A 14,898-nucleotide genomic window follows, 5' to 3' on the forward strand; every position below is an offset into this window, starting at 1 on the left:
GCTTCTTTACATAGTGCCTGAAATCACAGCTGAGAAGAACCAGTCTAACTTAATCTTAAAACGACTTGTGGCAATTTAATAGTCGGTTCTCTAACAATTATTTGAATATCTATAATTAATTAAATATCAAATACAGTAAAAAGGAAATGCTTACGTTTTGGTATTAAAGAAAAAAAGACTTACTTCTGCCATTTTCCGAGGCAGAGAGGATTCAAACATCTGAAGCTTCTCCCAGTAGGAAACCAGCAACTGAAGCACATCGCAAGCTACCTGGGCCACGATTTTGTTGGGAAACTATAAAAGGAAACCGAATCCCAAAGCAGACACATAACTTAACAGGTGCATCATTCTTAAGGACAAAATAGTTATTTCTTCTCAGTTCCTTTTAGATTACATTTATCTGTTTTGCCTCAAATTGATGAAAAATATGTCCTATTACCAGAGAGTTTAGACATTGTCACATCACCATTTTAAAACTGCCTCTTCTCTAGCCTCACTGTGTTAATTTACATAACGTTCTACAGGAACAAGGAGCTTTCATTTATTCATTTGGAAATTAAAACCATAATTTCAAATTTCTTATTCAGCTCACATAAATCATATTTTTGACAACTAGAGAAAATTAAAATGTATCCATCCCTGTACGCTGAACCTTTTACAAGGATTTTACTCATTCTCTCACTGATAAATCTTCACTGACAGCTCTGCAAGGTAGATGTTATTTTCATTTTACACATGGAGAAACAGGGATTGATCAAATGGCTTTCTATCCTATGAAATAAAACTTGACCTACATGTATGACATACTAAGAATGTGTAAAATTAGAGTGTAGGAGAAGATAACTAATGAATTCTGGTATACTCAATTATTTTGAGTATGTTTCCTGAGGCTGGCATGCGTCTCAAGTCACCACCAAGGGCTGGATGCTTCCATTGATTGTGAGGCAGCATGTCTAAGGGCAGCACCTTCAAGGTCTTACTTTTTCATGCTGGGAGAGCACAGAAGGGACAAGGGCACCCTCTGCTTTCCTCCCTGGCCAGAACATGGGGCTACACCATTATCCATATCTCATTATCTACCGCAGGAAAGGTTCGTCGCTGACCCTAGTCTAGGGACACCTCACTCTAAGCCACATGAAGCAGACCATCATCAACGTTTAGTGCCCCAGTGACAAATGTACAGAATAAGGAAGAAGATAAGGGAAAGGTTTTTAATTCTACAGAATAAACAGTTACTGACTACCCCTACCTGAGAGGCACTAGCTAAATCCAGGGCTGTAGTCGTTGCACTCAGGGGCTCTTCACAGCCTTCCCTGGCCACAGAGATCCCACATCCCAGATGACCCAATTGCTACTGGTCTTGTTCCATCTCTCAAACACTCTGGCTTGCTTCTGCCCCATGGCCTTTGCACCTGCTCCTTCCCAACTTTGCTTGGAACACTTAATCCCCAGGTCTGCATGTGGCTTGCATTGTTATACCTTTCAAATTGTGGCACAAAATGTCATCTCCTCCCTGAGGCCACCACACCGCCCCCGACCCAAGACCTGGGTGGTGGCCCACCCCGTCAGCTCTTCAGCTTCATCCTATTCCCCTATTAGATCTCCTTCACAGCATTACAGGCTATCAGGGCTGACCTTTTTATTTGTTATTTTCCTGCATATATTGTTCACCACTGTATCTTTAATGCCTAGCATGGCCCCCTTAAGGATGCACGTGGTGTGCCTAAGATGAAGATGAAACTCTGAGAGAGTGGGAGAACATGAGTGGGCACTGTGTGTGTTGCTGCTGCACCACAGTGGCAGAGTCACCAGGTGGAAAGATAAGGCTGGCAAAGCTCTGAACTCAAGAAGCTGGAAACAGACAAGGGAAAATTATGAGAGCTGACAGACAAGACACAAAAGCTATGGGCAGACAAGAGTGGGACATGAGGCTTGGAGGAAAACAGGCAGAGAGAAGGCACCATGGAGGGAGAGGAGAGCTAAGCTGTACCTGGAAGAATGCAGGGGGGATGTGGGGTCTCCTTCCAGGTATGGGTGGCAGGGCCCAGGCACCAAGGCAGGAAAGGTCGGTCGGATACAGGGGGCTGCAGGCAGGGTGGTGTTACTGACACGTAATGAAGGAGGTGGGGAATGGTGGAGATGAAATAAGCCATTCATTTGCTCTCTCACTTCTCCAGCATAGAGTCATAGGGCACCGACAGAGTGCCATGCTGAGCACTCCAGCCTGTGGGCTGCACTGGTCAGCCTGTGCATGGACAGATCCCTCTGACAGTGGTATGAACAGTAATCTGTGGGGGCCAGTCTAGGACTGGTGACTGATCAGGAGGCTGAGTATTGGCAGGGTGAGTGTGTGAGGGATGGACTTGGGCAGTGGGTGGGACGGACCATGGGCATTCAATGGGCATTCAGGAAGTACAGCTGGCAGGACTCAAAGCCAGAAACAACAGTGGGGTAAGGAGAAGGAGGAAAGTCAGTCACGTCTCAGAGAAGAGGTGGGAGAAGGAGCAGGGCTGGGCAGCTCACAAGAGTTGGTGAGTATGGCTGTGGCTTAGAACCACCTCCCCCAACCACCCCATGCCTGCCATCCATCTGCTACCCTACCATAAACAAACCAGCCAACCAACACCTTGCTGAGTGGAATGCTCTGCACATTCATTGGCGCACCTAGGTCACCCTTGCAGGGCATTTCTGAAGGCTTCTTACAAGAGAGGTGGCGCTGGCTTTATGTGGAGCCCATAAAGCAGGAAGCCCTGCCAGGGCTTGCACTCTCCGCTACCCACAAAGCAGGCTCAGGCTCAGGCTGGGCTTGGGGTGGGGCCAAGTACCCCACTGCCTCCTCTTTCTCCATTTCTGTCCCTCCTGGCAGAGCCCCAAAGCCTCCTAGAGTCCCCTGTTCTCATAGTGGTGGTTGTTCTCCTCATTCCTTGTAGCAACTCTTTCCCTCCCAGTCCTCAGTTCTTCGATTTATGTGCTATGTCCTTAGGTAAAACAACCCAGTTGCCACAGCAACACGGAAACTAGAGGGAGGCAGGAGAGGAGGGAAGTGGGGAGGGAGGTGTCCTCAGAGACCAGGACTTAAGTCAATGAGTTTCCTGTTATTAATAATGGTTAAAGACAGAACAACTTGGCTGCATCCTGATCCCTCTGCTTTCTTAGCAATTCAAGCTGGAGTCAGTTCTTTGACCTTCCTCAGTCCTCTTCTCTTTTGCTGCTATCCAGAGGGGGAGGATTCAACAGGACAATCTCCATGCTGTGCTGGGATAGTGGACAGAGTGAGAGCTCAATATGTGGTAACCACATTTTTTTTTGATGTCTTATATTTTCCCCCATAATTATAGAAAAGTTGCAGAAAGAATATCTATCCCTCTACTCTGTTATCAATTTCTATCTCTTTCCTATATTATATAGAAATATATATACAGTCATGTACCTCCTAAATATGTTTTGGAAACATTTGGTAAGCACCACATATACAACGCTAGTCCCATAAGCTTATAGTGCCATATTTTTACTGCACCTCTTCTATGTCTAGACATGTTTAAATACACAAGTATTTACCATTGTGTTCCAATTGAATATTCAGTTCCTATAGTATTTAGCACAGTAGTGTGCTGTACAGGTTTATAACCTCAGAGCAACAGGCCATCCCAGACAGTCCAGAAACCACCTAGGTTTCTGTAATATTCTTTATGATGTTCACACAACAATGCAATCACCTAGCGATACTCTTCTTAGAACATATCCCCATCACTATGCGATGTGTGACTCTGTGTGTCTGTGTGTGTCTATCTCCTTTAATCTAACACACCAGAGTTATTAATAGTTTTTCTATGGAAGGAGTAGAGATGGGGGAACCACCTTACATTAACTATATACATCTAGGTTTAAGAAAAAATAAAAATTTAAAAACAGATCTTAGAATTGAAAAAGGGTATTTAAAAATGAATTGGAATCTACATTGATCTGTAATTTATAGCCAACTTGTTTTCACTTTAATAAATTATATGTAAATATTTCTCCATGGCTTTGGGAGTCAGGAGGTATCCTGCATACCTCAGTTGTGCAAAACTCCACACATGTGGCCAGAGTGTTCTGGGTTTGGCTTTGGCAAGCTCCTTCGGTTCCTAGTCAGCTCATCTACCTCATTTGTGAAGTGGAGGTGGCACTGACATTTCCCCTCACAGGGCAGCTCTGAGGATTAAACTTGCTGACAAAGGTCAGGGGTCAGCACCCTGCTCTGGCTGGAGGGACACTCTTCTGTGATATTGTGGTTGGATAATTTTTCCAGTCCTCATCACAGGGATCAGCAGCAAGTGTTTTTCTAGCTCCCATAATACAACAACCACCCCCACCTCCACTCCCAGGTGTTGTGGAGGAGAAATGTGGGAGGATGAGGCAATGGGGGTGCTCAGAGGGTATACCTGGGGAACAGGAGGCACTGAGTTTGGTCAAGCAGGGGCCAGACGCCAAATCAAGGGTGGAAGACAGCACTGGCTAGTCATCCTATGGGCAGAAGCAGATAATGCACAAAGGGTGGTACAGAGGCTGTTGCTGGCCTGATGGTGACAGTCCCAGGCGTCAGCTGTTAAGTGCCGTTGCTATTATAGCTGCGTGTGGCAGGCGGCACAGAAGGGCACGCAGCAGCTTGAATGCTGGTGTTAGGTGGATGGTTCAGGGGTTGAACTTTGGCTCAGTGAGGTCGTCATTCTAGAGCCTTGACCAAGTTCCTTAATGCTCCTGCACCTCAGTTCCTCCACCAGTAAACTGAGGATGCTTACCCCTGAACTAAGAACTTCCACAAAACCCTCAGCACAGCGCCTGGCAGAGACCAGGCACTCACCAGTTCCCTAAGTGTGATAATGGCAATGCTGTTTATTACCACCATTTCCAAGCAGGACCTAGGAAAGGATCCAGCAGGATTTGAGCTCTGGCTTAGAGGCAGCCTAACAGCACCTGTGAAAGTTCAAGCATGTCTTTAATGCCACACAGATCTGCTTTTATTGCTGGTTCCATCACTTATACCTGTGTGGCCTTGGGCTTGTGACCTAATTTCTCTGGGCCTTGATTTCCTCTGGTATAAAACAGAAATTGCAACGTCTATCTTGCAGAGCTGTCTTGAAGATTAACAGAAGTATTTAGAGTTCGCCATTACTCTGACCTAGTGTGAGTGCCCAGTGAATGGCAGTTCTTCTTCTCATTAACAAAACAAAGAGACAAAGATGTCCTTAAAGTGCCCAAGATTCAGCCGGATGGTGAACACTGAGGGGCCTAACTGCAAGGTGTGGAGGCCTCTCCCAGGCCTGCTGAAGAGGCCAGAGCACGAGATCCCACTCTCTTGTCACCCCCACCAAGAGGTGACAGGTGTCCTCTTTGCAACAGGAGCTTCCCAGCCACCAGAGGAACCCATTCGGCCACTGGTCCAGGAATACTCTAGACACTGGTGGCCAGGCTGCAGCTGCCAGCAGGGGAGCATCAGTCGGTGCCCCTCCCAGGAGCCTCACAGCACATGCAATGAGAATCACAATCCCTCTGTCATTTGGGGGATAAAAAAGATGGGGCTAATTCAAACTCAAACTGTTAAATGCCTCAGATATGGCTTAATATCCAATCAGCACCACAAACTGGTAATACCTTCAGAGTTACTCCTATCACATTGATGGCCTCTTTCACCTGAGGGTGGCTTGTACACTGTGCAAGCTCTTCACATATCCAGACCCCAAGGGAGCAAACGGCAATGCATCTTTTTAAAAAGAAGAAAACAGAGGAAAACTCTCATGAAACTTAATAAACTTTCTCTGTATTTTCAAATAACAAAACACTTTAAATCTATTTATACAAAATAGCAAAAATTATAGATCTATTAGCAGAATGTCTTCTTGAAAGAAAAGATAAAAAACCCTCAATAGGCCAATTTTCAGGACAAATAGAAATATTGATAATGGTTTAGTATCTAAATATTTAATTAAACAAATGGCATATTTTCTGTTAATCGTCACAGACCATATATATCACTTAGTTTTGTTGAAACTAATAGGTTATTACATTTTACTGTTTCAAGATATTTTTGAGGAAGAATAAAAAACATAAATCTGAGAAAACTCTCAAAAATTGTGTTTGTAATTGTTTTATTTACCATAATATGCACAATACCTACCACAAACATAAAACAAATGCTATATTTTATTTTAAAGTATATTTAAATACAACTTTCAAAATAAATTTCACTGTTAATTCTTCTAAACAATGTGGTAGGACCAGATATTCTTCACAGAAAGCCGACCATGCCATATACATTTCTATTCTGTTTTTAACTCCACAGAAATTTGGCTTTCTACACTAAAGAAAGAGAGAGGAAGAAGTATTGCCAAGACTTGATGGTTTACATGCAGTAGGTGTAGGAAAAAGAAGAAATCAAGGGTTTTCTCTAAATTTCTGAACTGAAAACCTGGGGGAATGGTGGGGCCATGTGGTGAGATGAAATCTGAGGGACAGGCAGCTCGGGGGGTCAGAAGGAGATTCAAGGGCTCAGTTATGGTTGTGTTAAAACATTCAAGTTGAGATATCAAGTAGGCAGTTTAATATATAAGTCTGAATATAAAAGGGGCTCACTGAAGAGGCAGGTAAATAAATGAGCAAGAAGATGGTATTTGGCTGATCAGAATAAGAGTGCCCAGGAAGTCATAGAGAGAATAGGCCCAGCCCTAAACTCTGCGTCACTCTAACATTCATCAGAGATTAGGTAGAGGAGGAGAGGTCAGCAAAAGGGACAGAAAGGAGAAAGTTCAGTGAGGCAGGAGCAAAATCAGGGAATTATGTTCTGAGCAACATGCACTGTTCAGGAAGAGAGTAACGAGAGACTAGCTGCAGGCTTGGTAAGTATGCATGTTCAAATATCTAGCAGAACCTCTAAAAGAAGGAAAGGGAGCCTATGATTTAAAAACAACTGAGGTAATAAATAGAATAGAAAAAAAATCCAAAAAAAAAAAAAGAAGAAGAAAGAAAGAAAGAAAAACAGGGGATGGGGAAATGAAGGCAAGATAAAGGAGAAATAAAAGAAATATTATACCTTATTTTTAATAGGATCTTTCTTTCCTATTGAAAATAAAGTATAACATATGATAAAAGAAGTACATCCAAACAGATCAGTAATTGTAACAAATGAAAATGAATCTAAAGCTTCAGTTAAAAAATAAAGATGGGATGGGATAAAATTACAAAATCTGGATATATACAGTTTTTGCATAGACATCTAAAAGAAGAATATAAAAAGGTTAATTAAAAAGAATAGAAAGTATTATTTAACAATAACTAAACCAGTGGTCTTTAAGATAAAAAAAATCCTCCTTAGAAATAAAGAGTCACTACAAAAATGTAAAATATTTGATTCACTATATAGGACAATTCTAAACTTTTATGCAACTAATCACATAGCCTCAAAATATATAAAGCAAAATTTGACAGTATATAAGGAGAAATACATAAACACACCATAATAGCAGCAGATTTTAACATTTTTCTTCCAAAAGGTGATCAAGCTGATGAAAAAAATCAGATAGGATACAGAATATTTGAAGCCCAGTATTAAAAAAATTTAATAAACACAATTAGAAGACTATGCCCAACAAAGAATAGGGCATACATTTTTTTCAGGTTTATATGGGATACTGACAAAAACGGACTACCTAGTGGGTCATTAAGCAAATTTCAACAATTTCAAAGACTGCTGTAAGACATTTTGATCCACAATGCAATTAACTAAGACATCAGTAACAAAAAGATACCTATAGAATTCAGACAAAGTAGTAAATAGCAATAAACATATAGTCTTAAATGTTTATATCTGTAAAGGAGAAATTAATATAATAAATACATAACCTTAAAGGTAAGAAAATAATATATAACCTTAAAGGTAAGATGGTAAAGAAAGTAAAAGGAAGGATAGAAAAGAATAGAGAGTGGGAAATAAAAGCAAATATAAAATAGAGAAGTTGAACAAAGACAAAAGTCTAGTCTTTGAAAAGACTAATAAAATTGACAAATCTTTGGCAAGACTAGTTAAAAAATCAGAGGATACACAAAACGTGTCAGAGATTAAAAAGTGGATGTAACCATAGAAGTGAAAGAGATAAAAGATAATAGAGATGGCCGGGCACGGTGGCTCATGCCTATAATCCCAGCACTTTGGGAGGCTGAGGTGGGCAGATCACGAGGTCAGGAGATCGAGACCATCCTGGCTAACACGGTGAAGTCCCGTCTCTACTAAAAATACAAAAAAATTAGCCGGGCGTGGTGGCGGGCGCCTGTAGTCCCAGCTACTTGGGAGGCTGAGGCAGGAGAATGGCGCGAACCCGGGAGGTGGAGTTTGCAGTGAGCTGAGATTGCGCCACTGCACTCCAGCCTGGACAATAGAGCGAGACCCCATCTCAAAAAAAAAAAAAAAAAAAAAGATAATAGAGATAACTCACAACTCATATACCAGTATATTTTAAAATTTAGGTGAAATAGGCAAATTCCTAGAAAAGTTTATCAGTACTGTCAAAAAAAAAAAAAAAAGTAGAAAAAGAAGAAAACCTTAATAGTCCTAAAATCACTGAAGAGAATGAGTCAGTGGTTAATCTTCTCATCAAGAAAATATTAGACCTAGGTAGTTTTACCATCAAGGTCTACTAAATATTCAAGAATATTAACTCTAATTTTGTAAAAACTCTTTCTGATTAAAGAAAATGAAACAGTACTTAAGTCATTTTGTGAGACTTTATAAAATTATAATCAAACCTGATAAGGGAAGGATGGGGAAGGAAAATTATAGGCCATCAATATAAAAGCAACTTTCCTGAACAAAGTATTAGCCAAACCAAGTCTGGTATCACATAAACCAAGTTGAGGTTATCCAAAAATGCAATGTTAGCTTAATATTTACAAATTATTATCAGTTTAGCTTCTGGTAAAAGCAGACTAGGAAATTTGAACTAACCCATCTACTAACAAAATACAAGAGAAAAAACACTTAAAATCATCAAATAGCTGGTAAGGCAGTGATGAATGATGGGCTGCTGTCTTGGAATGAGGCTACAGAGGGAGCAGAACATGAACCATTCCTAGGAGGGAGTAAGAGGCTGAGCTGGGCTTCTGGTGACCTTATGGGGTTTGAAATTGAGGATCAGAGACAGGTGTTCCCCTCCATTAGCATTCCCAGCTTTGGTCTTCACGTTGGGAGGAGAGGCAGAAACTTTTCATCACGTAAGTAGCCCAGAAAACCTCATATGTCTTGATCATAGGTTGCTAGCAACCTCAGATGCCTGGCAGAAGCACCCAAAATGTTTCCAGACACTGCCAAATGTCTCCTGGTGTAAAAGATCATCACTGTTTGAGAGTCACTACCCTACACATACACCATTTCTATAAATATTTGGTTTATATTTTCATTTTCTTTCTTCTTGAAAGTATCAGAGGATACATGATTATATTTGTAATCTTGCTTTTTCTCACACAAAATAGTGTACTATATACTCTTCTGCACTTTACAATTTTTACTTGATAATGACACCTTTTTAAATAATCATGCAAAGCATCTTCCTGGCATCATTCTTCCTATACTTTTCAGTCTGTATAAGAGCTACGTGAAAGAATAAGTGTTTTCTTTTGTAACATTAACTACTTACACATAAATGTGTATCTTAAAATTCTAAAATAGTTTACCTCTTATTCAACATTTACCTTGCATATTCATTTGGTTCTTCTGTGGCATTCTTCAGTAAAATATTTATGAGGTAATGCTAAAAACACAAAATTAAGTAAAATAAAAACTTTGTGTCATAGTTGGTTTCCCACATGTTCTGACCATGTTCCAGGCAGCCAGGAGCTACTGAAGTTCGACCAGGGAGCTCAGAGAGCTCATCTATGAGTGAGAGCCTGGCGGGAGAAGAACACTGGGCTCGGGGGAGCGGGTGGCGGAAGATGGGGGTCTCCACAGGGCCTCCCTAGGCCATTCAGCCCGCGGGAGTAGAGCGCTTCTGGTATAAAGCAAATGAGACTTCCAGATAGGAAAATCTCGGTTTTCTTTTACTTTAATTGAATTATATGTTGTACACTGAATTATATACTGTAATTATGTTTTATAGTTTGATTGATTCTGAGATTCTAAAAGCATTTTTGTTTACCTCAAAGTCAGCTGAGGAGAGAACAAATGCTTACTTTTATTCTCCAATAAATAATTTAGAATCTCAAATTATTAGTAGTATTTAATCAGGCCAACAAGGGGATTGAATATTTAGCTTATTTCCATTATTTCTTATGAATTAACTTGATGCACTAATGCAGTTAATTAAGCTAATAAAATTATTACAAAGGGCAATTCACTACATGATTATGATCCTTAGGCCCAATAAACAGGTATAATAAAAAACACCTGCTATAGCTACAGCTATAAGGTCTAACTGCAATATACTCTGAATTTAACACATGTATAGCCCATGAATAGCCTTCTAGAAACAACTATTGAAACATTTAAAAGATACAGCAAAACTTCAGGAATAAGCAGATTAATATACACTAATGGAAGAGACAATCATACATCTAGAATTATAAGAAGTGCTAAACTTGAGATACAGTCAAATGCGTTATGTACCTTGACATCTTCAGTTCCTGTAATGGCCTCATTTACTTCTGGCACTGACTGCAGTAAAGGAATCTCCTGGTAGGTATTTGGAAAGCAGACCAGAGAGCCGAGGACAGTGACAGCCTCTGAACGAGGTGCCTGCACATAAGGAAGAGAAGCACACACATTTCTCTTTTTGTAAGTTAGAAACGTTAAATAAGCGACATGTTTTATTCTTCATCCTAGATAAAAAATACCAAACTTGGTCGAGTTATTCTCTTCCAGCTGAATATTTAAGCAAAAGAGGGTTGCCTAAATGAAAAAGCAAATTTCTAAGGAATGGAAAATATCACTATACTTGGATGTAAACAAGTGTTGTGCAAACTGATCTGCAGATTCATTCAGAATTAGAAAGGCCAATGACTCTGTCATGACCGTTTACATTGTTTTACTGCCAATGTTCTCAACAAAGCAGGGTAAAGGATACCAACTGCATACCATTTTGCTGTTAAGAACAATTAAGGAAAATTCATAGGGAAGTAGAGATGGAGGTAACTATCAGAGAGTAGAAAGAGAAGACAAACTATCAAATTTCCCGTCTATTGCCAAGAGCTACTTTACGAAACAACATATAATGAGATACTATATCACTATATCTAGTGAGATACTTTCCTCTTATATGCCCAGTGTTAGAATTAGGTATATATTTAAAAAGGCATGGCTGGGTGCGGTGGCTCACACCTGTAATCCCAGCACTTTGGGAGGCTGAGGCAGGTGGATCACCTGAGGTCAGGAGTTCGAGACCAGCCTGGCCAACATGGTGAAACCTCGTCTCTACTAAATATATAAAAATTAGCCAGGCATGGTGGTGGGCACCTGTAATCCCAGCTACTCAGGAGGCTGAGGCAGGAGAATTGCTTGAACCCAGGAGATGGAGGTTGCAGGTAGCCAACACGGTGCCACTGCACTCCAGCCTAGGCAACAGAGTGAGACTCCATCTCAAACAAAAACAAAAACAAAAACAAAAACAAAAAAACGGCATTTCACTAGATTTCAATTCAGCCAACACTAGCAGATATGGTTAGCCAAGAACAGGGGATTCCACAGGTCTGTCATCAATCTACTCACCTATCTGTCCATCTATCTGTCTACTATTATGTAATAAAACAATGAAAGCTCACATTTAAGGAGTTCTCACTCTGTGCTAGGCACTCTTCTAAGTGCTGTACAAGCACTTCTTCATAAAGTCCCCTCACCAACCCAATGAAGAAGAGGCTATTGTTTTCATTTTCCAGTGAGAAAACCGACGTCAAAGAAGTTAAGTAGCTTTTCAGTGTCATATGGCTCCTAAGCGATGCACCCTGGATTTGAGCTGAGGCCATCTAGCTCCAGGTCCAGACTGAGCCTATAGTTAAGCACTTGGGCTATAAAATCAAAGAGAGCTTTTCTCCCTCAGAGAGATGAGGCGCGGTATGTGAGGTAGGCGAGGAGAGGCAAGTAACAGCTACACACAATTCAGTGAAGCACCTGCTAGGAGAGCAACATACTGAGGATAGCATGGGAGCCCAGTCCTTCATTTTTTCACCTAGCTTGGTTCCCATAAGTACACAGGTAAGTAAAAGGCAATATAAAGCATAGCAGAGCTATTCTATGGGATGAGGCAAGGACTGGTTCTGCTCAGGATGTTTAGGAAACCTAAAACAAACTGCTGCTAAGGGCCACAGAGGGGAGTAGAAATCAGGCAGGCTGGCGGTGGGTGAGGGAGCCAGCTGAGTAGGGAAGAGGAAGGTGTCCATGAGACGGGAGGCTGAAAGGGTCAGAAGCAGTCGTCCCCAAAGTATGTTCCACTAGGGCCACAGGGACTGTGAAAGGGCAAAATCAAAGACTCCCGGGAAGAAGACATTGCAGAGACATTTGGCTAAGCACAATTAAACAGAAGGCTTTAACATGTTATTGTACACTGTGAATTTCCAAGTGAAGAAGTGTATTTCCCAAAATTTCTTGACTATGAACCTGGCTTTCTTCCTTCCCTTTCCCCCAGAGTATCTGGGGAGATTACTGTTCTGAAGAAGACTTTTTGAAATGCTTGTCCTGAGGTTAGGAGAGAAAAGTCTGGTATAACAATTCAGATGTGTTCAGAGGAACTGAATGCATGCGTCTTTGTGGAGTGCACAGAGAGAAGTGATGACACAGGTAGGAGCCCTGAGGATGAAGAGACAGACAACAGGAAGAATATCATTACCAACCCACAGAAGTCCTCTTTGTGCCCCTCCCATGATAGCTTCCCCTCCCGCAAAGTAACCGCATTCTGCTGTAACACCACAGATTGGTTTTGTCTGGTTTTTCAATTAAATAAATGAAATTAGAGTATATGTTCTTTTGTGTCTGACTTCTTTCACTCATTATGTTATGTAACTGATCCTGTGTTTCATTGTATATAATAATCCATCTTATGTACACACCATAATTTATCTGTTCTATTGCTGATGGGCATTTGGATTGGCTCTAGGCTTTGGCTGTTACAAATAACGTTGCTGCGCACAAGCTTCTCCTCATCTCTTGGTGACTTGTGTGAGCCATCTGTGTATCTCCCTCCCCTACTGCCTCAGTGGGGCAGACCTACCTAGCAGGGGTACTTCAAACTGTTAATTACCTTGTGCTAACTGAAAATTCCGACTGAGCAGGTGTGCTCCAGCCCAAACATCTTTCACCAGTTCCTCTACAATTTTAACCTCAAGTTTAAACACGAAAGTACTATCATTCAGAGTGTGATTCCTTCATGTAACTCTTACACATTCTCATTTATATTCTCTCACTTTTTAAAAAAACATTTTGGAAGGCTACTTTATTAATTTTGTGTTAATTCTTTTTTTCAACTTTACTAAAGCATAATAAAAATGTGTATATTAAAGTATATACAACATGTTTTGATATACAAATACATTATAAAATGATTACCACAAACAAGTGAATTAATATGTCACCTCATATAGTTCCTTTATGCGTGAGTTGTGAACATTTAAGATCTACTCTCTTAGCAAATTTCAAGTTTATAATATAGTATTATTAACTATAGTGACCATGCTGAGATCTCCAGAACTCATTCATTCTGCATAACTGAAACTTTTGATCCATTGACAAACATCATCCCATCTCCCCCTACCCCAACCACAGCCCCTGGGAACCACCATTCTACTCTCTGCTTCTAGGAGTTGGACTTTTTTAGATTCCACATATAAGTGACACCAAACAGTATTTATCTTTCTGAGTTTGGCTTCCTTCATTTGGAAAAATGGTTCATTCATGTTGTTGCAAATGACAGAATTTCCTTCGTTTTTTAAAGGCTGAATAATACTCCACTGGAGATATGTACCATATTTCCTTTATCCATTCATCTGTCAATAGACATTTAAGTTGCTTTCATATCCTGGCTATTGTGAATGCTGCTGCACTGAACGTGGGAGTGCAGATATTTCTTCAACATACTGATTTCAGTTCCTTTGGATATATACCCAGAAGTGGGATTGCTGGGTCATATGGTAGTTCTATTTTTAACTTTTTGAGAAACCTCCATACTGTTTTCCATAATGGCTGCACCAATTTACCTTTCCACCAAAAGTGTACAAGGGGATGAAAATGTGTAGAAAAAATGGTATGACTAGCACACCCAGTATCCAACCATTCACTAATCCACACACTCATGTGCAATATTTGAAAACAGAATTAAAAATCGATTCATGGCTGTAACATTTATTCCTACTATTATATCTCAGGCAGATAGTTAAGAGAAATGTATATAATATTACGTAACATTGATATATGTGTTAAAGACCAAGCAAATTCGATACCTTCAGAAAGCTTAAAAGATAAGGCACTCATGTCTCTTTTATTGTAGTTTCAAAGAACATAACACTTTTTTCTTTATTGCAAGCTGGTTTTGTATTTCATCCTTTCTGAACTTTTTGAAGTTTATATTTCAATACTTCCTTCCCTCCACATTTTCTAGTTTGTGTTTTTCCAGGTTCTGGTTATGCTTTCGTTATTTATTTTCCTATCTTGGCAACACTTCTTTATGTGAATTTGACCTTTACATTTACCTTTATACCATCTTTGATTTGAGTAGTCTCTATTGTGTTGATTCTTTTTTTCCAGCTTTACTAAAGTATAATTAATAAAAATTTATATATTTAAAGTATATACAACATAATGTTTTGATATACATATTGTTTTAATATACATATTGATCCATATCAATATGTTTTTAACCTATGTCTTTGGGGATGTGTTGGTTGTGATGTCAA

At 40.2% G+C, this 14,898-nt stretch overlaps 1 protein-coding gene across 6 annotated transcripts in view; it reads right to left on the bottom strand.

Moving 5' to 3' along the window:
• RALGAPA2 (Ral GTPase activating protein catalytic subunit alpha 2) overlaps positions 1–14,898 on the bottom strand; it is a 330,652-nt gene that overhangs the window by 138,060 nt on the left and 177,694 nt on the right. For all 6 annotated transcript variants that reach the window (XM_063659353.1, XM_063659357.1, XM_063659359.1 and 3 more), the window contains 4 exons: positions 10,628–10,756; positions 9,718–9,776; positions 5,632–5,740; positions 184–294 (listed from right to left, as the gene is read on the bottom strand). In XM_063659353.1, coding sequence (XP_063515423.1) covers positions 184–294; positions 5,632–5,740; positions 9,718–9,776; positions 10,628–10,756 — 408 coding nt within the window. The remainder of the gene's footprint in view (positions 1–183; positions 295–5,631; positions 5,741–9,717; positions 9,777–10,627; positions 10,757–14,898) is intronic.

Source organism: Pongo pygmaeus, chromosome 21 (genome assembly GCF_028885625.2).
Source record: "Pongo pygmaeus isolate AG05252 chromosome 21, NHGRI_mPonPyg2-v2.0_pri, whole genome shotgun sequence".
In the NCBI taxonomy this organism is placed as follows: domain Eukaryota; kingdom Metazoa; phylum Chordata; class Mammalia; order Primates; family Hominidae; genus Pongo; species Pongo pygmaeus.